General features: G+C 40.5%; 2 protein-coding genes across 2 annotated transcripts in view; both read left to right on the forward strand.

Annotated features, from left to right (window-relative positions):
* SELENOI (selenoprotein I) overlaps positions 1-15,365 on the forward strand; it is a 51,104-nt gene extending 35,739 nt beyond the window's left edge. Inside the window, exons 7-10 of the mRNA XM_010383026.2 lie at positions 2,398-2,446; positions 4,081-4,261; positions 5,476-5,658; positions 8,436-15,365. Of these exons, the coding sequence (XP_010381328.2) occupies positions 2,398-2,446; positions 4,081-4,261; positions 5,476-5,658; positions 8,436-8,534 (512 nt within the window). The 3' untranslated portion in view covers positions 8,535-15,365. The remainder of the gene's footprint in view (positions 1-2,397; positions 2,447-4,080; positions 4,262-5,475; positions 5,659-8,435) is intronic.
* A 6,542-nt stretch (positions 15,366-21,907) lies between these two features.
* The window catches only part of DRC1 (dynein regulatory complex subunit 1), a 64,018-nt gene continuing 61,397 nt past the window's right edge, over positions 21,908-24,528 (forward strand). Inside the window, exon 1 of the mRNA XM_010383030.2 lies at positions 21,908-22,141. Coding sequence (XP_010381332.1) covers positions 21,987-22,141 — 155 coding nt within the window. The 5' untranslated portion in view covers positions 21,908-21,986. The remainder of the gene's footprint in view (positions 22,142-24,528) is intronic.

The following is a 24,528-nucleotide window of genomic DNA, read 5'->3' on the forward strand; positions in this document are numbered from 1 at the left end:
TTAGAAACTCTTCATGTATTAGGTATATTAATCCTTTAATATAGATTATAGTTTTCCCCATTATTGTTTCTCTTTTTAATTTTTCTTAAGGTACTTTTTGTCTTGGTGGTTTTAATTGAAGTACCTACTTAATAAATAAACTGGAAATGTAAGGAACGAAAATATTTTTTATGACCATGCTATCCTTGGTATCCTTGGATTATATCTCATTCAACTTGGTCCTTTTTTTTTTTTTTTTTTTTTTTTTTTTTTTTTACAAATTCTACTCTGATTTTTCTCTAGCTGTTAAGTTTCCTATGTTATGAAGTCTGGGCCTTCACTTGTGGCAAGATGAAAAGCAGGTCTGCATATGTATGGTCTCTATCACTGTTCTCTACTTGAAACATAGAGCTTCATAGACAAGTATTTAACAATTAAGTACTCGTTACAGAAAAGTATATTAAGTACTAAAGAGAAGAAACAAAAGATGCAGCCTTTCTCTTTGGCAACCTGTATAGAGCCCCGGCTTTCTACATGCTCACTATACTGGAGATAGTTATTTCAATATTTTTAAAACTAAAATTACTCTTGGTGGCAAATCTTTTGCTAGTTTGTCTCAGCCTATTTCCGACACCTCGGAGCTACGAGTAATTCTGCGTTAATTCATTTAGCCTTGGCTTCCCTCCAGTGCTTCCCAGCTTTACATGGAGTAAGCTGCTAAAAATTTCTGAGAACACTGAGGACCTCTGGTGGTCTTCTCTTTCCTTTCCCTCTAAGTTCGTCTAATTTGGGGAACTTTTTTCCCCTCTAAGTTCGTCTAATTTGGGGAACTTTGTTCTACTTGGGCTTGGAAGTAGCAGAGTACTTCTTTTTTAGAGATAAGATTTCTGTTGGGTTTTAAGATAAGATTAAGCCAAATGTCTTAGGAATTGTTTAGAAGGAATGTTTTCTACCTTTAAGAAATCTTTAAGGCCATAGCTGCATTGACCCTCAAACCAAGTAGAGTCACCAGGTAACTGGAATAGACAAACTGGGGCTAATATGTTGCATGACAATGGAACATCCAAATGAAGTGCCCAGCAGCTTGCCAGATATATTGATTCGGAGTTTGAGAGAGAAAATAATTAGGAACTTATATCACTATAGATCATAGGATCAAAGAATTTTAAAGATGTAAGGGACACTAGAAACTAGTTCAACCCATCCCCATTGTACAACTGGAATCTAAAGTTCAGATTGTTAGAGTTTGCCCAAGAGTCCGTAACTAGATTTTGCAATCATCTTTTGTAAGCTTGTAATTGAGCTTTAAAAGAAGATTCTCAGAGAGAGAGAGAGAGAGAGAGAGAGAGAGAGATTGAGAGTATAAGTACAGTGGGGCACCCAGAAGTAATATGCAGGAAGTAGAATTGCCAACAAAGGATACAGAATGAAATGGTGAGATGGCTAGTGGAAACATAGGGAGAATGGCATCACAAAGGCAAAGGGAGGAAAGAATTTCAGTTTAGTGGATAGTCAACCAAGGCATTTCACTCAGGAGTCAGGAATGAAAAAACGACACTGAATTTGAACATTAGGAAAGCTTGGTAAATTTCAAGAGTATAATTTCTGCAAAGTTGGAACACAGTGAATAAAAAGGTTCTAAGAAATTGAGGACAACTGAAAAGTTTAGCAAATGATAAGACAAAGCAGAAGATAGTAGATAGTGAGGACAGTAGAATCAATGGCAGGGTTTCTTGGGAAGGCCATCTTTATTTTAAAGTTTGTGGGAAGAGAACCAGTGTGCAGATGGAAGTAGCTAGGGGGAGAAATTGAAAATGCTAGGAAGACTGGGTGCGGTGGCTCATGCTTGTAGTCTCAGCTGCTCAGAAGCCTGATGTAGGAGGATTGCTTGACCCAGGAGTTCGTGACCAGTGACCAGCCTGGAATATACCCAGACCCTGTTTCCAAAAAAACAAACAAACTAGGAAAGTAAAAAATAAATGTGAAGCAACAGGATTCCCCCTTTGAGTAGCTCATGCTTACTGTGCAGTTTTGGTACCCCATACTGTTCCAGGTATCTTAACATGTCATAACTCATTCACTTCTCAAAGCTCTGTGGGGTTGCTACAACTGTTATCTCTATTTTATAAATAAGGAAACTGAGGCAGTAAAACACCAACTTGCCTGAAGTCCCATAATCAGTTCATGGTACAGCTGAAATTGAGGCCCAGCTGGCTCTTTGAGTCTGCCCTCTGAATCACCAAATTGTACTACCACTCTTCCTGTTGTAAATGTTGTTTATAAATGTATTTAATTTTATTACAGAAGTAAACTTGAACCTGAAATGTTTGGGGTCTAAAAATTTGTTTTGCATGATTCAGTGATAATGTAATAATCACTCTTGAATAAGCATAATAATTGAATAATTATTCCCTTTAGGTTGTGCGTTGTGTGTGACTCTTCCAATGAGTTTACTAAACTTTTTCAGGTAAGTATTTTATTTTTTAAATGGGCAAGAAATATGAAGTTTTAGCAGTTGTTAGCTGAACTTAGGGATCTATTTTCCTTTTGGAATCAGGACATTTTGAAAAGGTCACAAAACCTGTATTTTAAGTCTAGAATGGGGTAGGATAGTTTGGGGTGTCTGTGGTGGGTAATGTAGTCATTGCAAACACAGCACAAAACTACTAGTTCTTTTTTTATGGTTTTGGACTAATCAAATAGTCTTCTAATGAGGCCAGGTGTGGTGGCTCACACCTATAATCCCAACACTTTGGGAGGCTGAGGTGGGCAGATCATGAGGTCAGGTTTGAGACCAGCCTGACCAACATGGTGAAACCTCTGTCTACTAAAAATATAAAAATTAGCCGTGTGTGGTGGCGCGTGCCTGTAATGCCAGCTACTCAGGAGGCTGAGGCAGGAGAATTGCTTGAACCTGGGAGGCGGAGGTTGCAGTGAGCCAAGGGCGTGCACTGCACTCCAGCCCGGGCGACAGAGCAAGACTCTGTATCAAAAAAAAAAAAAAAAAAAATTAGCAAGATCATAAAAATTCTGAATGTGTATAGTTTAGGACCAAACTGGACCTGTGCTGACTTGTCTTAAATAGCCCTTCTACAGAACTTCCTGTCTGGGTTGTGGGGAGAAGGGAGTTGCTCAGGTGGAGTTTCATTTCTCTGATCTATGTGCTTCTCCACTTTTGCTCAGCCACGCTGAATTTGCCTATTGTGTCCTGAATATATTTTGCTCGTTCCTTCCTTAGTAATTTTGCTCCCACTGTTTCCTTTGCTCCTTTTTCTTCTGGTTGAAACATTTTCTTACACTTCCCACTTCATCCTTTAGTTCTGAAATCTGCGTAGCAGAATCTTATTTATGTTAAACCAAGCTCTATTAAACTTCTTCATTTATTGGAGCTGGCAGTCATTTATAGAAGCCATACAGTTTAAAGCTCTGAAGGATGTAGAGATTATTTCTCTACATTTTCTCCTCATTTTATAACAGCCAGGCTCTGACTGGGCAACATATTACCCAAGGTCGTGTCATGAGTGGCGGAAGCAGGACTGGAATTTGGAGCTCTCTTCAGCTGAGCAGACATGTATTGTATAACCTCCTGTGTGCTTAGAGACACTGAGATGTGGTATGCCAGTCGCACCTCAGAGTCTTTCATGTGAGCTCTGTCTCACTCTAAGTTCTCTATCACTTTGTGTCAAAGCTGCACTTTGAGGTACTCTTCTAATATTTTATGTTCATCTTATTTCCCCCATTAGAATATCTCATAGAACAAAGTCCAAATTTTATTCATCTTTATATTCTTAGCATAGCAGTTGATAGTTTGGTTTAAAGAGAAAGAAATGGGATTAGAGGTCAGAAGATTTCAGTTCTAACCCTGGCCCTGCCACTTGGTAGCAAGTTTTGTAAATTTAAATTCTCTTATCCTCACTTAGCCTGTCTGTAAAATGGGATTAATGATGTTGGTTCTGTCTATGCCACAAGATTATTGTGAGTATAAAATAAGTGTATAAATAAGAAAACTATAAACTACAGTACAAGTACTGTATAATTTATATGTAATAATGTTCTTTATATTACTTAATTTTTTAATATTACTTGTTTTTTTTTTTCCAGAAGCTATAAAAATAACACCTTGAAACACAATTCAATCTATGAAGCTGTGGTTCCCTTATTTTCTCCATGCTTGCTGTTCATTTTGTCTACAGCATGGATCCTTTGGTCACCTTCAGATATTTTAGAGCTACATCCTAGAGTATTCTACTTTATGGTTGGAACAGCCTTTGCCAACAGCACAGTAAGTTTTTTTTCTTTTAAAAATCATAATATATATTAGGAATGTATGACAGAATTTGATCATTTGAAAAATCTTTAATATTAGAATAAACAGATTTTAATTTAAAGATTTTTATTTCAGAAATTCGAAAGAATAGTAACCTCAAAAACTGAAATGCTGAAAATTTTTTTGTTTTGCCCTTTGAAACCAATAGGATTGGAGACTACAGTAGTATTTTGGAACTGTGGCACACTTGAATTTTTTATTTTGGCTGCCTGCTGAAGAATTCATGGAAAAAAATTTATAGATTCCCTTTAGACTCTAAATATATTACCAGTATGACTGAAATGGCTGTAGACTTAAATGATTATTCTAGGAAGCTTGGAAGAGATTTTTGAGAAAGAGAAAACACACACTTTAAAAATCAGCTGATTTTAAGATTAGGAACGTGGAATTTAAAACTTTGTAATAACATATTTTTATAAATTCCTTTCCATGCTGGACTGTGCAAGAGAGCAGACAGGAAGCAGAGATCAGGAGTTGAGAAAAGACCCTGATAGTCCTGAAAGCCAGAAGGTCTGTGTTCTAGCTCAGGCCAGTTCCTTAGAAGTTTTTATTTTTATTTTGTAACTTAGCTACTCATCTTATGTTTCCATGTTTGTAACGTGTGTAATATCCCAAGTCCTGCTGACTTTATAGGGTTTAAACATCTAAAAACACTAATGCATTGTATAAAAAGTATCTCTGAAAGAATTATATTTAAGTAAGCGCTTCAAAAATAAAGAAGCCAAAGAGGTTTTGAGATATTAATTATGGCAATGGGACTGAACTGGAGGTAGCACTTCTTCATCATTGCTATAAAGAAACTTAATTGTGTGGGGGTGTGGGAGGCTATTTTGAATTTTTTTTTTTTTTTTACATATCATAGAATCTTAAAATTGAGAGAAATTTCTTTTATTCAAACTGTTGCCCAGTGAAAGAATGCCTTCTATAGCATCCTTATTCAGTTATCTTCCAGCCTCTTCTGACACACACTGTGAGGGTGCATGGGTTTTTGGGCAGGGCCAGGGGTCCAGTCGGGCCCCTAAGCATGAGAACTTCTGAACTTAGATAATGTAAGTGTGTTGGTTCAGGTACTTAAATGCTTTTCAAATGTTGGAATGACTAGTTTTGGAAGTGCTTTGCTAATGAAATTTTTCTTTTTTTCTCTCTTATTTTTTTAAACTAACGTCCAGTGTCAGCTGATTGTTTGCCAAATGAGTAGTACCCGGTGTCCAACTTTGAATTGGTTGCTGGTTCCTCTCTTCTTGGTTGTCTTAGTGGTAAACCTAGGAGTAGCCTCTTACGTTGAGAGCATTCTCCTGTATACATTAACAACGGCTTTTACTCTGGCCCACATCCATTATGGAGTACGAGTGGTGAGTAATCTACAGCAAAATTGGCTCAATTTGGGTCTTATAAATGGAACCAATAAATGCCTCCGAGTAGAAAGGAGGCAATGGAAAATTTTAAAAAGAAAGTAGCTTATTATAGTAGCTGTAAGGGTTTTGGGATATTCTCTAAATTTTGAATAATATCCAGATGTTTAATTTCAGATATTGTTTCTGTAATGAGTATATTACTGTAATTACAAATGATTTTAAGGCTGGATAATTATTGTGAGGAATTAGTTCCTATTGTAAGTGGGTATGTATAAGCCATTTTCTTGGTGAGTAGAATTGTAAACTGTTTGAGCCTTTAGTTATATGGGATCAGATAATCACATTTGTTTTTTGTTTTTTTTTTTTTTTTGAGACCGAGTCTTGCTCTGCCGCCCAGGCTGGAGTGCAGTGGCCGGCTCTCAGCTCACTGCAAGCTCCGCCTCCCGGGTTGACGCCATTCTCCTGCCTCAGCCTCCCGAGTAGCTGGGACTACAGGCGCCCGCCTCGTCGCCCGGCTGGTTTTTTGTATTTTTTAGTAGAGACGGGGTTTCACCGTATTAGCCAGGATGGTCTCGATCTCCTGACCTCGTGATCCGCCCGTCTCGGCCTCCCAAAGTGCTGGGATTACAGGCTTGAGCCACCGCGCCCGGCCCACATTTGTTGATTATCGATTTCTTCACTTGCTTCTTTAGCTTTAGGGGCATTTTTATTGTTCATTAACAACATTTGGAAAGAAACTATAATTGGTTGTGTAGTGCGTTTTCCCTCCCGCTGCCCAGTTTGCAGCAATTGTGGTGAGGGAGATTAGAATTTCAAACTGAAGGAAGACTTTTGCGTTATTTGAGGTTTTACTTCATGTATGTTATTCTTGAGCCCTCATCAGCAAAATTAATAAATAAGGGGGAATATAGAAGAAAAGAGATTTTAAGAAATGTTTTGTAAGCTTGATATTTTCTTCTAAAACTAATTTTAGGAGAATGGACGAATACAGATATAATGAAATCAAACAGAACCATGTGGTTTTTCTTTCACTTAACATTCTTTTCTAATTATTTTACATATTTTAACATAGGCTGTGCAATATTCCACCAAGGAGATTACTTAATAATGACCCTGCACAGCACAGTTAATCATTTAGGTTGTTTCCAGATTTTCACCATTAGAAATATTGCCCTAGGCTGGGTGTGGTGGCTCATGCCTGTAATCCTAGCACTTTGGGAGGCTGAGGCGGGTGGATCACTTGAGCTCAGGAGTTCGAGACCACCCTGGCTAACATTGCAACACCCTGTCTCTACAAAAAATACAAAAAAATTAGCCAGGTGTGGTGGTGCAGGCCTGTAGTCCCAGCTACTTGGAGGGCTGAGGTGGGAGGATCACTGGAGCCCAGGAGGTCAGGGCTGCAGTGAGCTGAGATGGTGCCACTGTGCTCCAGCCTGGGTGACAAAGTGAGACCCTGTCTCAAAAAAAATAAAAAATAAATAAATAGAAAGAAAGAAAGAAAAAAATGTTGGCGTAAACAATCTGGAATATTTTTGTTTCATTTACTTTATTTTCCGAGGATAATTTCATAGGAATGGGGTTGTGACAGGGTATTCACACTTTTATGACTCTTCAAACATTTCTATTTGGTGTGCTTGTTTTGAAAGGAACCCTGCTGTAAATCCATTTGAGAAACAAAATATCTTCTGTATTTTCATACACAGTTTTTAAGTGGGAGAGGCAGCTATCACGCTTGATAACAACTTTATACCTTGCATATGTTGCTAAACTTGGGCTTTCTTCCCTTAGTGTTTCTCTACAAAGTTGCCCTCATTTGTTAGAACAAACTAGATACAATTGTTAAGGAGAAAAATGCTGTGATGAATTGTGCTACAAGACATAATTATTTTTGTTTTTATTTTTACAAATGTAACCTTATATGCCTTATAGCAACACTCTTGGGCCTTTTTCCTGATATTTCATCAGTATATGCATGACATAGAATATCCATTTGCCAGTGTCTTTTTAAATTGTTTTCATTTGCTATAGCCTTTTAGAAGCATATCTTTAGAAAGCTACAAACATACCAAACCAAACCAAAATACGCTTTTCTTTAAATTACAAAGGTACTACATTTTCATTGTTAAAAACCTGGAAAATAAATAAGAGGCTAACTGGAAAACAAATTAGGATCATCTTTTTTGTCTGTCTTTGTGTTCTTTGACCACGTCTACAACTTCTGGCCAGAAGTTAAAACTTGCTAGGCCACACAAAACATTCACTTTAACTACTGAAATGTAAATAATAGGTATCAAGTAAATGACATACACTCCCTGGCCTTTAAGCTCTTGCCTTCCCACTAGAGATACCCTAACTAATAAAGCCTCTCCAAATTCATAGATCTAGTTTTTGACTATTTCATTGGGATTAGGAGTGATTACTTAGAAATGTGTAGCAAGCTGAATATTGAGTCTAACTATAAATATTATTACTTGATCTAGATACTACAGGTCAACTAATCCTCTAGTTTTTCAGATTTGGATGTGAATTCGAGTGCTCTGGAGGGTTCTGGAGTCTAGATTTTAGTTCTAAGTCCAAACTTTCCCAGGGTAGTTCTAGTACTCCCATTTAGCTGTCTAGCTTCTATAGCTGTCCTAATCCAGAAAAACCTTTTCAGTATTTCTCATGATTTTTGCCATGTCAATAAATTGTTATCTCTAGGGTAAATTCTGTGTGCTTTTAAAAACACAATAAGGTACGTATTTGTCACTGTCTCATGTTCTGATTTTTCATAGGTAAAGCAGCTGAGCAGCCATTTTCAGATTTACCCCTTCTCATTGAGGAAACCAAACTCAGATTGACTAGGAATGGAAGAAAAGAATATTGGCCTGTAATAATCTTTCTTTGGGCAGAAAGAAGTACTGTAAATAAATGCTTGTAAATATTTCCTCCATCACCATTGAACTAGACTGATCTGCTTGACAGACATGGGATCTCAGTATGATACTTGGACAGCAGGAATGATACATGTAATCTGAACTTGTGAAATTTTGGACCTACTAACTCTCGGCCTATTTTATTTTTTATAAAACTATGTGACATTTTGGTTGAGCAGAATGTATGTTAGACCAGCAAAATGTTCCTAGTGGTTCTGACTTCATGAGTTTACAATGTTGTGATTCATGCAGGGTTAAAAATGCTTTGCTTTTTGTTTTTTTTGTTTTTTTAAATACCAAAATTGGTTTCAGATCACTGATAACACTCAGAAAACCATAGTGTGTTTTCATATTTGGTACTTTGTAATAGTGGGAGTAGCAATAGTCCAAATCTAGTATAGGGAAAGGATAAAAATAAGTCACCTTCACCAAGAGATGCCAGTGATTACCAAACAATAGACAGTTGCCAAATACTGGTTTCTCTTTCCCCTGAAAATGGCTTTTGTCCTCAAATGGTAAGAGAACTAACACATTTAGCTAATATATATTTAGATTCTCTAGTATTCTAGCTCTCTTTATTATGGAACAGATCTTGATAAATGGTTTAATTTTCTCCTAAAGAGAAATAATCAGTTGAAAATTTGAGAATGGGTTGTAATTATAGCTCACCCATTGGGATGGTTCATTGTTTAGATGTGGCATTTTCCCCCCTTCAGCTGCAGGTTCCTGAGATTTGGTGCCTGTGAGCTCTGATTGTAGGAATGCATGTGACAGTCCCAGTCTTATGATAATGACTTCTGAGGAATGCAGATAAAAGTACCTTGTAAGATAAATATAAATAGGAGTTAGGAATTTCATGAACCTCTCTATGACCAAAATTAATTTTTTGATTCACTTTGTCTGTCTGTCTGTCCTTCCCCTCTCTCTTTTTTCAGGGTAGGGTGCTGTGTTTTTTATTTCATACAAGATAAAACAGAGAGAAATTCTGACTTCCCCAGCTTGTCCATTTCCCCACTTGAAAACTTTTGATACATATGCCTTACTGAGTACATGCCCCCTTTAGTGTTACTGTGACTTGGAGTAATTTCTGAGGTTTACTGACAAACATAAAAATCCCTTTAATTTTAGTGTAGTTGTTGTGTAGACCATATTTTTTCATGATGTGGATATTCTGTTTCTTTTTTACTTGTCTTCATTTAATTTGGTGGTGGTGAAATTTACTTGCTGATTTTCTTTTATTTTTCACTGAATGAAGTTTGTGCTTGAATGAAGAGTGTATCTTAAACCTCCTTTTTTTGGACAGGCTGCACTTGGATAACATAGGCACCACTGTGTTGATATGTAATTAAATTCGTAACTATTTATGAATGTGACCATTGTTAAATTTAATTATAGTGTATTTCTTTGTTGAATTTCAGTCTGCTGCTTTGTAAAAAATAACTGCAATTGATGTTTCATTTTTAAAATTTATAAATTCCAATCATTGTCATTCAAGTTATTAGAAATGAGTCACGGCACTAGCTCATGGTTCTATACTCATTTTAAAAAATTGTAAAGGTTGAGGTGTATTTGGTGACTTTCTCTGAGACACAGATGAACGTTGGAAATAGATGAGAAATGGATGCAGAAAAATGCAGATAATGATCCCATGTTTGTTAATTGCCATCATGGAAGTCAGAGAATTAACCAATTAAGTGACGATAACTATTTTTTGTATACCTTGTTCTTTGTGATCTGTAAAATTGAACTGAATAAAGTGTTAATTGGGGGTAGGGAAAAAGCTTTGTTTTAAGATTTCTAAGCTAATTATTTTACCATTTTGTTGACCTTATACACAAGAATGAGATTAATCTGTATTATATAAGAAAAGAACTGATAAATATTTATAAAATGACAGATTTGGACCACAGGCTTTCTTGACCTTGTACAGTATAGTAAAAATACCCTTTACTTCTGGCATTAAGGTCACGTTCTGTAGTTTGGGGGCCCTTTTACTTCAAAAGTGTGTTTCTGCCCTCTTTTGGTTGTATCAAATTTATTTGGAAATTGTTTTGTGCCGTACTGTGTGACTTGTTTCCCTATGGTGGTAAAGAATGATGCCATAGTCAGTTTTATTGACATTGTTCGATGAAAGAAAAGTGGCTGTCAACAAGGGGAAAGTGAAATTGAGCAATTCACTGTTTCGGGATACTTGTGAATCTTTAGTGTACTGCGAACTCTTTTTCTTGTTTTAGTCTGCCACTCTTGAAAGTGCATCTTGAGAGCCGCCATTTGTTGTCTAGAGATATAGCAGCTGAAGCAGGACTTCATTACAGATAGCTGTGTGCATTTATGTCATGCCAATTACTACAACATTTCCAAAGTATGAAAGGTCTCTCAAGCTTATGCATGATAATTGTGGGTGACTTCATGTCCCAGCCTTTCTCCCCAGCATACAGTGTGAGCTGCCTTTTGGGGAGCAATGCCATAATAAGGAGCATACGTGCATGTTTTCTGTACTTTCAGAATAGAGTGCCTTAGCTAGGCCAGAGGGTCGTGTTGTGTTTTCTGCTGACCAAAGTTGCATATACCTGTAAGAAGTGTCTTTTTAGGTTATGGTATTTAAAAAAGTCCTTTCAGGCTTATCAGATAATAATTCTCCTATATTTGAGGGGGGCATGGGATAAAGAGATTAAATAATACCTGGATAGAGAATGCTAATGCTGCCTTTTGTGATCCTTTCATATTATCCATGCTTTTCGTGCAGTACACAGTTTGACATTGCCACGGTTTGCAGTGTCATTCTTCCACAAATAGGTAATTGATAGAGTTTATGGGTTTTAGTCTTAAGGGTAATAGAGTGAATAACTTCCAAATAAAAAGCTAAATATTCCTCCTTGTCATTTTAATGTCATTATTGAAATACTTTTAATTCTAATTTTAAAAACAAAGCTAAATGCTGATTGTGGTTAGGATGTTACAGTACTCATACCATCATGTTATTTATTCTAATATAGAGGCACTGAGAGGAGGGGAGTGTATGTCTAGAGTTACCCGAATTCTAAATAGGTACCAAAAGAGTATTGATTATGACCTGGAGCCTGAGCTTTGGGAGAATATACAAAGGAAAAAGCAGGCGTAGTTTCCACTTTAAAGGGAAGAAGGGACTTTAACATCCTGTGAATTTGAAATATCCTATGAATTTGAAAGTTTCCTAAGTGTGGTTTTCAAAGAACTGGTTTATTTTTGTAGTCAGTCAAAATGCATTTGGAATGTACCTTGCTTCCATAACAGACTTTGACTCTATGACCTATGAAGAATAAAAAGATAATCTGAAGGTGTTTGAGTCAGAGGCACTTTTCCCCTTTATATTTTATATAGAAGCCTATTTGTAATTCTTCGTCTTCGTTCTTCACCTGGGTTTCCTCTTAACTACCCACCACCTAGGAGAGAGGCTGCCCTCTCAGGTCTTGCCTTGTTGCCCCTAGATGTTGCCACATTCAGACCTCCTTGATTGCCTTAGATCTCGACTAGTCAAGGACTGGGAACGTGCCAGAGGGAACAAAGTAAGCTTGATGGGCTGGAACTTTTGACTTTGGATCCCCAAAGAACCAAAACCAGATACAGAAATCTTTGGTTGTGTTGATGCCTGTGTTCAGAGTGGCCTTATCTTGACCTCAGTTCTGGATTTAAGTACCCTATAGAAAATTTGTGAAGTCAGACCAGAATTTTCTGTGTCCCATTGAGGTGTCTTTGTAAGGCAGCATGCCCTTTCTTGAACACCCTGTGGGTGAATAACTTGAGTAAGTTAGCTGCCAGCACTAGAACCTTCCAGGAAGAATTTTAACTAGTATGCTACATTTGAAGCACTTTGACATGTACATTTAAAGTGACAGTTTTAAAAGTAAAACGGTGTTAAATCTCTGAAACTTGAACGTATGATGCTCTGGGCATTTTAGGAAGCTTAAGTAAATTTCTGATTTTCCTTTATTGATTATGTAACCCATGTGATTTGCATATTTTAGTTTTTATGTTTGACAGTGCTACAAATGACTGACATTGGCAGGCAGTTATTGTAGGGTGTATGGTTAATCGTGGTTGTCTAACTTTTCCAGAGAAAGTGGTGATATGCTTCTTCCTTGCATGGAGCTGTGGGAATTGGATTTGTTGGCTGTTCATTTCCAGTGTTTCTACAGTGCAGAATAAATGTAACTTTTTAAGCCTGCATGCTAGTAATATGCTTTGCTCTTTAGTAAACAAATATGCAAGAGATAATAATCTATTTTTTTTAAAGCAGGGATCTGCTCCCTATCTAGACAGATCTTTTAATGCATTAATATTTAGAGTAGCAAAAGAAGTTTTGCCATTTGTAGCTCTCTCACAGGTAGCTTAAGCAAGGGGGTTGTATTGCATATGCTTAGAAAGGCCAGGTTCCCAGAATTGGAAGGTGCCATGTACACTGATTTTAGAATATTTTAACAAAGGCTTGTCTCTAGGAAAATCCATTTGGACCGCAGCAGGATTGTTCTGGTCTTCCACAGATCATTCATATGGTCTTTCTCTCCAGAGAATCATTCTTAGAAAGCCAGGCTAAATCAGAGTAGTGCTGTTTTTAAAGCATGTATATTGGATGATGACTATAGAGTACCTTAATGCTATGTTGAAATTGGAAGCAGATTGCTCTTTTCAGCAGCAGATACTACAATTGAAGTTAGAGACAGTACTGAAGACGCAGGGAGTAGCTAAATGCTGTGGATATTTCATGTCTCTTTGGCTAATATCTTCTCTTGAGCAGTTTCTATGAGTGGCAATTACAGTTAGAATTTATTTTAAGGTTTTTATTAAAAGATACACAATTTGCCATGAATTCCAGATTCTGATATTCTTGACAAGCACTTTTTGAATATATCAAAAGTAAGTTCTTGACCTGGAACATATTTAGTTAGTACTTGATGTCACTAACCAAGTTGTAGAAGGAGCCTGTTATAATTCTGCAAGATCTGTGAATAGCATTATAAAATCTGGGGCAGGTGCGGTGGCTCACACCTGTAATCCCAGCACTTTGGGAAGCTAAGGCACGTGGATTGCTTGAGCCGAGTAGTTTGAGACCAACCTGGGCAACATGGCAAAACCCTGTTACTACTAAAAATACAAAAAAATTAGCTGGGCATGGTGGCATGTGCCTGTAATCCCAGTTACTGGGGAGGCTGAGGCAGGAGAATTGCTTGAACCTGGGAGATGGAGATTGCAGTGAGCGGAGATCATGCCACTGCACTCCAGCCAGAGTGACAGAGCAAGACTCCATCTCAAAAAATAATAATAATAAAAATAAATAAATCTGTTTAAATTACTGTTGTCTTTCAGCATTAGACTTTGAGTTTAATAACTACAAGTTGAGACTACTCACAATATTAACTTTTTTTGTAGGTTATTTTGTTGTTTAGATAACTTGCCTCCCTAGAGGAGCATTCAGGAGATAAAGACCTATCTACGTGTAATGATATGATCATTTCAAAAATGTGCCAAGAAAGCAAAATTCATTATTGAACTCTAAATTTCCAGGATTTTTTTTTTTTTTTAAATAGCATTTTCTCTGGGTAAAGGGAAAGACAATGAATAATTGCCAACATGTAAACTCCCTGCTGCTCACCTTCCCCCGTCCCCCTCCATCTAACATAATACGGTACATTTGTAGCCAGTTGTAGAAAAAGAAATTGATATCTTTCTCAGTAAGGTTCCATGCCCTGTCACTAAGAATAGGTGGCAGGAATCATGGCCAAATCAAATATATGAGTTGTTTAGCTTGGTCCTGTTGCAGTTGGCTTTCTGTAGTGTTCTAAAACAAGAGGACGATTCCATTCCTTCTCAGGAACCTAGAAACAACACCACTTGAGCAACTGGAATATGTTTGCCGCAAGCAGAGTATTTTGGGGAGAGGGAGAGTAGTTTAATTCAAGTAGTTTAATTGAACATATTAGTCATTCGTCTGGGCCTTGCTGTGTTCATAGTAGCAATGTATGTACCATTTATTTTATCTGGTTAGGTGTGATGTGTGTATATGCCTATTTAACATGTACGCATATATTCTCTACATAGGTATGTATGCTATATTCATATATACATGCAGTCCACTTGAATATCAGCAAAATGGTCAGCCTTTATTAGATTGTTTCTTAATGTGGACTTAATCTGCATGTGGCCCTTACTCTGAAGCCTCTTCCTGATCTGGAGCCACAGTCTGTCTGTCTTCCAGTTCATCTCAGTCCTGGAGAAAGGCCCTTTAAATATGTCACTTCCCCATTTTCCTTTAACCATGGGTTGTGGGAGCCAGAAAGAGCTTTGAGAAAGATGGCTGCTTCCACCAGGGTGGAGGCTTCTAGGTCTGCATGATAGGGTCCATTTCTGGCCAGAGGGTGGCTCTGGGAGCAGTTATGCCACGGGCTTGCTGGGGGAGAACTCTAACACTTGCAGAAACAGAGCTTCATGGCTTGCTTAAATTACTTAGCTGGAATATTTTGAAGTGTCAGATAATGTGATGTATAAATAGAGTATGCCGATGCATTTCATTGTTTTTGCATTATCTGTATTACTGTTTCCCATTGCTAGCCCAAATAATCAAGACCAGACTGTTTCTTGTCACTGGATTCTGGAAGCCTTGCCCTTTCCACTGGATTTATGTTTATTTCTGCTGCTGTGAAACCCCAAAGTAATGCAGTAGGTTTTAATTGAAAATTGTTTAATTCTATTACTATTATTGATAATTATTTATTGTAATAAAAGTAAAAGTAAATAATTTTTAAATCCTTTTAATTGTTTTCAGATTGTCTTCTTTGTTTTCTTTGGTAGGTGCGAAAGGGGAGGGAGCTATGGGAGAAAACTAATATTCAGCCACTTGTCTCAGGGAATCATTGGTTATTTTAAAGCAAAACACTGAAAAGGTTTTGTTCTGTTTTTAGAAAGATCAGCCACTTGCTCCTGGGCATTTTGTGATCCTGTGACTTGTTTCAAAGGGCAGAAGATGAGGCAGATGGCAGTAACAGCTTTTCATAGTATACTGCTCCTGACTCACCCAGAACTGGGTGGTGGCAGTCTCTATAGTCTAATCATGATGGGGTCACACCTGAATTAGTTTGTAAGGTGGTTTCTTCCTTAGAAGCATTTTCCCGTAGAAAGTGTTAACATACGGTATTAATTTTCCAGACGAATCCCATAAAAACCTGTTAGACCACACTTAGTACATCTAAATTATAGTACAGAAACTATAACTCCCATTACATGACATTGCTTCTGAGGAGAATATTTCCCATTTTTACATTGATCTCTCAGCTCTGGCAGTAGGTACTTAAAAAAAATTTCAGGCCAGGCCCAGTGGCTCACGCCTGTAATCCCAGCACTCTGGGAGGCCGAGACGGGTAGATCATGAGGTCAGGAGATCGAGACCATCCTGGCTAACAGTGAAACCCCGTCTCTACTAAAAATAACAAAAAATTAGCCGGGTGTGGTGGCCCGCACCTGTAGTCCCAGCTACTCGTGAGGCTGAGGCAGGAGAATCGCTTGAACCTGGGAGACAGAGGTTGCAGTGAGCTGACATCGTGCCACTGCACTTCAGCCTGGGCAACAAAGCAAGACTGTCTCAAAAAAAAAAAAAAAAAAAAATTTCAGTAACAGGCTTGAAGACAGGAAGAAAACACCCCATGTTTTAACCCAGGCTGTTCTCTCTTAATCCCTTTGCCTCCCATGCTCTTGGTTGTGGTAGCAGTTATTCCCTCCCTTTTATCTGCAAACCTCAAACACCTCTCAAGTTCCTGATGACAAGTACCAGGTAGATACTATGTAACCACTCTCGGGGCTACCAAAACTTAAAAAAAAAAAAAAACCTATGCCCCCAAAGGCTCTTACTCCTCTTGCCACTCTCATCTTTTTTCCTCTGTTCACAAATTTCCTGAAAGAAAACTTTACAACTGCTCCTTCAATTTTTCTTCTTTTCATTCTGAGTTTTCTTAAAACCTCCCAGAGTTTTCATAAAATTGCTGTTTCTTAGTCATGTTCAACTCTGCAAACTTTAAAGAGCTTTTTACTTCTTTCTAAGCCTTAGTTTCCTCATCTATAAAATGGGATTAATCTTACCACAATTACACTATGTGAAGGATTGAATGAGAATAATGCATGTAGGGTGTTTAGCACTGTCAGTGGACTAAGGTAGGTGTTTGGTTTCTACTAATATCTAGTTCTCTGTCTTTTTTCTTTGAACTTTTTTCTTTTTTTTTTTTGAGACGGAGTCTCGCTCTGTCGCCCAGGCTGGAGTGCAGTGGCCGGATCTCAGCTCACTGCAAGCTCTGCCTCCTGGGTTTATGCCATTCTCCTGCCTCAGCCTCCTGAGTAGCTGGGACTACAGGCGCCCGCCACCTTGCCCGGCTAGTTTTTTTTGTATTTTTTAGTAGAGACGGGGTTTCACCATGTTAGCCAGGATGGTCTCTATCTCCTGACCTCGTGATCCGCCCGTCTCGGCCTCCCAAAGTGCTGGGATTACAGGCTTGAGCTACCGCGCCCGGCCTCTTTGAACTTTTTTCTAAACCATGTGACAGCTCATGACTTCCATGCCTCCTCCGCTCTCTTTCCTGCTTCATACCTTTTGAGGCAGTGTATGAAGATGGTGGTAAGGCAGTTCCCCAAATTAAAAATCAGTAAGATTGCCTTCTCAGAATCTAATTAGTAAAATTCACACAAATGGAAAGATAGAAATAACCTAAGAAGTGGTCTAAATGTTTGATGAATTTGTCAGCATCCCCACATTCCAATTAAGGTGAGTTAGTGTAAACTTACTGGATGTAGAATTAAGTGTGACTAGACTTAGTAAGATATAAAATCAAATCAGTTCATCCTTCTTTTTCTGCAAAAAGGCTATAAAAGCTGAAGGTGAATGCCCAGGTACCTTCCTTAGCACGGGAAGCCCATATAGCCAGATTTCTCAAAAACCTTCCCAGGGATGAGGGACTCGACTGTTGTTGTGGCAAATTATCCCCATTGTGAGCCTCTCTGAACCATGGCAGTCGGTCCTACAGATCAAGGGACTTCTCAGTCAGAGTTTGATTCCCTTCATAGATCAGCCCACAGAGATGTGCTGGTCACAGGGCACGAAAACGCACACTGCCTGTGTGATGGTTGTACTTGCTAAAATAAATTATATGTTTTTCTTTTGTGAGTTTATTAGTACGAGCCAGCCAGGCTTTTTTATGAGGTTTTTTTTTTTTTTTTTTTTTTGGAGATGGAGTCTCACTCTGTCACCCAGGCTAGAGCGCAATCTCTGCTCACTGCGACCTCCGCCTCCCGGGTTCAAGCGATTCTCCTGCCTCAGCCTCCTGAGTAGCTGGAATTAAAGGCACACACCACCACACCCAGCTAATTTTTGTATTTTTACTAAAGACGGAGTTTCACCATGTTGGTCAGGCTAGTCTCGAACTCCTGACCTCGTGATCCGCCTACCTCGGCCTCCCAAAGTGCTGGGATTACAGACGTGAGCCACTATGCCCGGCCTGTATGAGCTTATTAGTATGAACCAGCATTGCCTACCAGTTGAGGAGCACAGTCTGGATGCTGGTCAGTCATCAAGGTGAATGGACATCACCTGACTCCCTTCCCGAAGTCCCTCTCATCTGTAACAGCCCTACTTGCCTGCCTCACTCTCTTGGGGGTCTCCTGTTATTTCTCTTACAAAAACACGAATAAATAAACTTTATGTTTTATTGAGTCAAAAGTGATTTATCCTCATTGTAAACATTTTTTTTTTAATCTTCAGATAATCTGAAAATCACCCATAAGGCCACCCCTGAGGGATATCGACTACTTTGTGGCGTTCCCTCTGTTTTTCTTGTGTACATACTGTCTACATTTCAAATCAAACTTGGCTCAGGCTCTATATTGTGCTACCTCTTCCCTTTTTCACGTAATGTATCTTGGATGTCTTTCTAGGTCACCTTTATTCTTGTGTTAGAGAATCCCATGATTCCTTTATCGGTTCCCCTAGTGATGGATTTTGTCATATCTAGTTTTTTAATATTACAAGTAATTGGAATGAACATACAGATACATCTGTATATGTTTCAAAAAAATATTTGTTGAGCACATACTACATATAAAATATTGTGCTAGGTGCTATGTATACAATGCTGAATAAAACTGATGTAGTTGTGACCCCAATGAGCTCTAACTAGATCCATGATCTCCTCGCAATGATTCTTTTAACTAGAATTGCCTAGTGAACGGATATGCTAATTTATTTTTGTGTGTATACAAATAAATGTTTTTATCTAGTTTTTTCAGTTTTTAACAACTTTCTAAATTTAACTCACTTATGAACTATTTACAAAGGAATTGAAAATTGAGCATTCATTTTCCCATTCATATTTAATCATAATTCATTCATGCTTTCTGACTTTCTTGTTCAGTGGTTTTTCTTTCTTTCTTTGTTTCATTCCTTTGACCTCTAAAACAATAGTTGTCCACCCCATGAAAATATTTCTTCCTCTGTCTGTACTTTGTTCAGTTTAAAAAATGTTTAGTATTTTAAAAAATTTGGGACCGGGCGCGGTGGCTCAAGCCTGTAATCCCAGCACTTTGGGAGGCCGAGGCGGGCGGATCACGAGGTCAGGAGATCGAGACCATCCTGGCTAACACGGTGAAACCCCGTCTCTACTAAAAAAATACAAAAAACTAGCCGGGCGAGGTGGCGGGCGCCTGTAGTCCCAGCTACTCGGGAGGCTGAGGCAGGAGAATGGCGTAAACCCGGGAGGCGGAGTTTGCAGTGAGCTGAGATCTGGCCACTGCACTCCAGCCTGGGTGACAGAGCGAGACTCCTTCTCAAAAAAAAAAAAAAAAAAAATTGGCAGGCCGGGCGGAGTGGCTCATGTCTGTAATCCCGACACTTCGGGAGGCCGAGGTGGGCAGATCGCCTGAGGTCAGGAGTCTGAGATCACCCTGGCCAACATGGTAAAACCTTGTCTCTACTAAAAATACAATAAACATTAGCCGGGTGTGGTGGCACATGCCTGTAGTCCCAGCTACTCGGGAAGCTGAGGAAGGAGGATCGCTTGAACCCAGGAGGCAGAGGTTGCAGTGAGCCAAGACTATGCCACTGCACTCCAGCCCGGGCAATTGAGCAAGACACTGTCCCCCCACCCCGACAAAAAAAAAAGGCAAATAATGGTTATATATGTTTATGGGGTACATAGTAATGTTTCAATGCATATAATGTATAGTGATCAGGTCTGGTAATTATCATATCTATCATCTCAAACATTTGTCATTTCTTTGTGTTGGGATTGCTCAATATCCTCATTGCTATTTGAAACTATATATTATCGACTAGAGTCACCCTCCAGTGGTGCAGAACACTAGACCCTGTCATTCTGTATCCTTTAATAAATCTCTCCCTATTCCTCCCTTTCCCCCTAATATTTCAATTTAAACAGTTAATAGATTTTGGCAACCTGTCCTCCTAGGAGGTCCCTTTCCAGCGGTGAGTGAAAGTGTTTCCCACACCAACGGAAAAGGTTTATTACATAATTGAGGCTCCCTGTGGGAGCAAAGAGGGCCACCTAGCTGGTCAGAAAATGGCTAGAGAGAGCCAGGAAAGGAGACAAGCTTGGGGCTTTTATTGCGGTTAAGGGGTGAGGCTGGGAGGAGGGTATCCAGTGCACGCAGTTGAAATCTGCCAGCACCAAAAAGAGCACCTAGGCTTTTTTTTTTTTTTGAGACGGAGTCTGGCTCTGTGGCCCAGGCTGGAGTGCAGTGGCGTGATCTTGGCTCACTGCAAGCTCCGCCTCCCGGGTTCACGTCATTCTCCTGCCTCAGCCTCCCGTGTAGCTGGGACTACAGGCGCCCGCCACCGCACCCGGCTAATTTTTTGTATTTTTAGTAGAGACGGGGTTTCACCGTGTTAGCCAGGATGGCCTCGATCTCCTGACCTTGTGATCCTCCCGTCTCAGCCTCCCAAAGTGCTGGGATTACAGGCGTGAGCTACCACGCCCGGCCACACCTAGGCTTTTTTAACAGCTTGCCCAGATGTGGAGAAGAGGGAGTGCTGCTTAAAAGCTGTCAGCAGCCAAATGTCAGCAGGAAAAAATGGAGTCAGATTTCTTATTTAAAAAGATGTTGGAAGTGGTATCGGGACAGTGTAGGGCCAAAGCATCTCACTGATCTCTTTTCATGGGTTTGTATGGTACCTTTGCTCTCACTTATCTCTTGTGCAACAGCTGATTCCCACTGACTTTCTCATGGTATCCTACTCCCAGGCATAGACATGTGTATGCACACATACTTGTTTCTGTCCTTATGGATAGTGGAAACATGAACCAGAACCAGGATGAGTTTTTGGTCAGAGGTGTACCATGGCTCCTAGGAGAGTTTAATGCTTTAGGTTTCAACCAAAGGAGACAGAGATCTGGCAGAAGACCCTGAAGCCTAGAAGCAACTACCCCCACTCCTCCTACCACCACCACCTAGGCAGGTGTGAGGCAAGGATCCAGCAGCTGCTGTTAGACTCTATAGCTGTTAGGATGGTTTTGGCATTCCTAAACCTCTCTACTGCTTGCAAACTTGGAAGAACTGATTTTAAAAACCCACTCCATTTGCCTCTGGGCAGTTCTTATTCACAAAGGGCGGATCTTCTTGGCCCCACAATTGTCTGTGGGTTGCACCATTTAACAGCTGAGAAAATAGCCCTCAAGAAGTTGTGACTTGCCCAAGGTGGCAGGGCAGGGCTAGGACTAGTACCCACCCTTTCTCACTGCTCATCCAGTGCCCTTAATTCCCCAAAGGCTAATGGGACAGAATCCTGTTAAATGGTATCCAGTTTTTGGTTGGTTGGTTGGTTGGGTTTGTTTGAGACAGAGTCTTGCTCTCTTGCCCAGGATGGAGTGCAGTGGCTTGATCTCGGCTCACTGCAACATCCACCTCCCAGATTCAAGTGATTCTCCTGCCTCAGCCTCCCGAGTAGCTGGGATTACAGGTGCCCACCACCATACTCAGCTAATTTTTGTATTTGTATTTGGTGACTATGAGTTGGAGGAATATTTGATGAATGAATGGAAGATGAATTAATCATCAAGGTCAGTAAGTGATGAACCACAGCTTGGTCCAGCTCTTTAGCCCTCTAGTCTCCTGGTGAGACTCCACAGCTCCGCTAATACGACCTGGCCTTCGTGGGGCTGACAACAGCCCTGACAAACCACGGGCGGGGCTCGTCAGCCCGAGGCTGGGATGCTCGGCCCGAATGGCGGCTGGCGGCGGGCTGGGCCCAGGGAGCTGCGCGCGCAACCACTCGGGCGGTGGCTCCGGTAACCGCTCTCCCTGGCAACGGTTTGTTGCTAGCAACCAGCCTGCGGTCTGGAGGTGTTGAGGGAGGGAGCCGCCTAGGGGCCCGGGACTCCTGCCATGAATCCGCCGGGGTCCCTAGCGGACGTGGACCCGAACTTGGACGAGCACTTGTCCACCCAGATTCTCGCGCCCTCGGTCCACTCCGACAACCCTCAGGAGCGCATCCAGGCCCGGCGCCTCCGCATCGCGGCGCGCCTAGAAGCCCGGAGGCGGTGAGCGCGGGGGCTGGCGGGGCGGGATCCGCGCAGCAAGGGCCAGAGCAGGGCTGGTTTCCTGATGAAATAGAAACATTTCTTCCGGAAGGTTCATGCAGAGTATGGGAAAGTAAAACGCTGGGCCGGTGCCATGGCGCTCGCCTGTCATCCCAGCACTCAGGGAGGCCGAGGCGGGAGGATCACTTGAGCCCAGGAGTTCCAGATGGTCAGTCTGGGCAGCATAGAGAGACCCCATCTCTATAAAACATCAAAAAATTAATCGGGCCTGGTGGCACGCGACTGTGGTCTGCACATGGCATCTTTTCCACTATGTACATCCCCAAACCGCAGGGTCTGCTGGATCATGTGGCCCAAGTAGCCTGGCTGCTTACACTGTGGCCTGGGTCCTTTCCTATTCCAGGCACCACTCAAATCTGGCAGCTTTTTGTGTCAGCCTGAATAGTATTCCTAATGCGGGATGTACTAGGACCCAAAGTGGCCTAAGAGGCATTGAGTTTCCTTCTCTGTAGAGGATGCAAAATGCAGTAGATTTGTTTTTTACTTGATAGGCTATCCCAGTGTGCCACTGACCACTGGACCCCTACAAACTTGAATGACATGCAGTCCCTGGGCCTTCATAGGGTTGATTGCCAACGTCTGGAGCACACATGTCTTACCAAGCCCTGCAGTGTGTTTCCATCACTGGCTCATCCTGGCTGATTGCTGCAGGGCCATCAGTGGAATGCAGGGGCTGGCAAACCCTTTCAGTAAAGGGCCAGATAGTAAATATTTTAGGCTTTTCGGATCATATGGCCTCTTTCCTAGCTGCTCAACTGCCATTGTAGTGCAAAAGCAGCCACAGGCAAGACATAAACAAATGGGCATGACTGTGTTCCAATAAAGCTTTATTTATGGACACTGAAATTTGAATTTCATGTACTGTTCATGTATCACAAAACAGCCTTCTTTTGATTAAAATTAATAATAAACTTTATTTTTTAGAGCAGTTTTTAGGATCACAGCAAAATTGGTCAAAAGGTACAGCATTCCCATATACTCCCTGCCACCACACATGCACAGCTACTGTAAACATCCTGCACTGGAAGGCACATTTGTAACAATATATGAACCTTGGTGGTGCATCGTTATCACTTGAACTCCATCGTTTACCTTAGGGTTTCTTTTTGGTGTTGTATATCCTATGGGTTTGGATAAATTTATAGTGACACGAGCCCAGCAATATGGTATTACACCAAATATTTTTTACTGCCCTAAAAATCCCCTGTGCTCTACTTATTCATCTTAGTCTTTTTTTAATCATTCATTTATATATTTTTTAACCATTTAAAATTGTAAAAAATTGTAGCTCATGCCTGTAATCCCAGCACTTTGGGAGGCCAAGGCAGGAGGATCACCTAAGGTCAGGAGATCGAGGCCAGCCTGGCCAACATGGTGAAACCCCGTCTGTACTAAAAATACAAAAATTAGTTGGGTGTGGTGGCAGGCACCTGTAATCTCAGTTACTTGGGAGCTTGAGGCAGGAGAATTGCTCGAACCTGGGAGGTGGAGGTTGCAGTGAACTGAGATAGTGCCACTGCACTCCAGCCTGGGTGACAAGTGCAAAACTCCGTCTCAAAAAAAAAAAAAAAAAAAAAAGGGCCGGGCGCAGTGGCTCATACCTGTAATCCCAACACTTCGGGAGGCTGAGGCGGGCGGGATCATGAGATCAGGAGTTTGAGACCAGCCTGACCAACATGGTGAAACCCTGTCTCTATTAAAAATACAAAAATTAGCCAGGGATGGTGGCGCACACCTGTAATCCCAGCTACTCAGGAGACTGAGGCAAGATAATTGCTTGAACCCGGGAGGCAGAGGTTGCAGTGAGCTGAGATCGTGCCATTGCACTCCAGCCTGGGTGACAGAGCGAGGCTCTATCTCAAAAAAAAAAAAAAAAAAAAAAAAAATTGTCAAAATCATTATTTGCCTGGAAGCCATAAAAAAGCAGGTGGTGGACTGGATCTGGCCCACAGACCATAGTTTGCCAGTGCTAAAGTAACGGATCATTGTGATGTTCTCTGGGATATCCAGATGTCCTTGATATATTCAGAATATATTATGACAGAGATCAGGAGAATTACCATGGTCCTGTGAGTGTGACAGACTTGTGAGTGTATATCATTGTCTGTTCCATGTAAACGTGAATTTCCTGATTCTTTTTGCTGATGTAGAAAAGCATGCATCTGGCCCAATCAGTAGCCACACATACTGTGCCTGAGGCTGTACAAATTTGCTCTAGCGAAGCTTACCACACTTGCGTAGATGCTGTGTTCAGGAGTGCTACCTGTGGAGCTTCCGGTAGTTGACAGTCGTTTTCTAGGATCCAGTTTCTGCAGGTGCCAGACCCA

This window comes from Rhinopithecus roxellana, chromosome 17 (genome assembly GCF_007565055.1).
Source record: "Rhinopithecus roxellana isolate Shanxi Qingling chromosome 17, ASM756505v1, whole genome shotgun sequence".
Lineage (NCBI taxonomy): Eukaryota > Metazoa > Chordata > Mammalia > Primates > Cercopithecidae > Rhinopithecus > Rhinopithecus roxellana.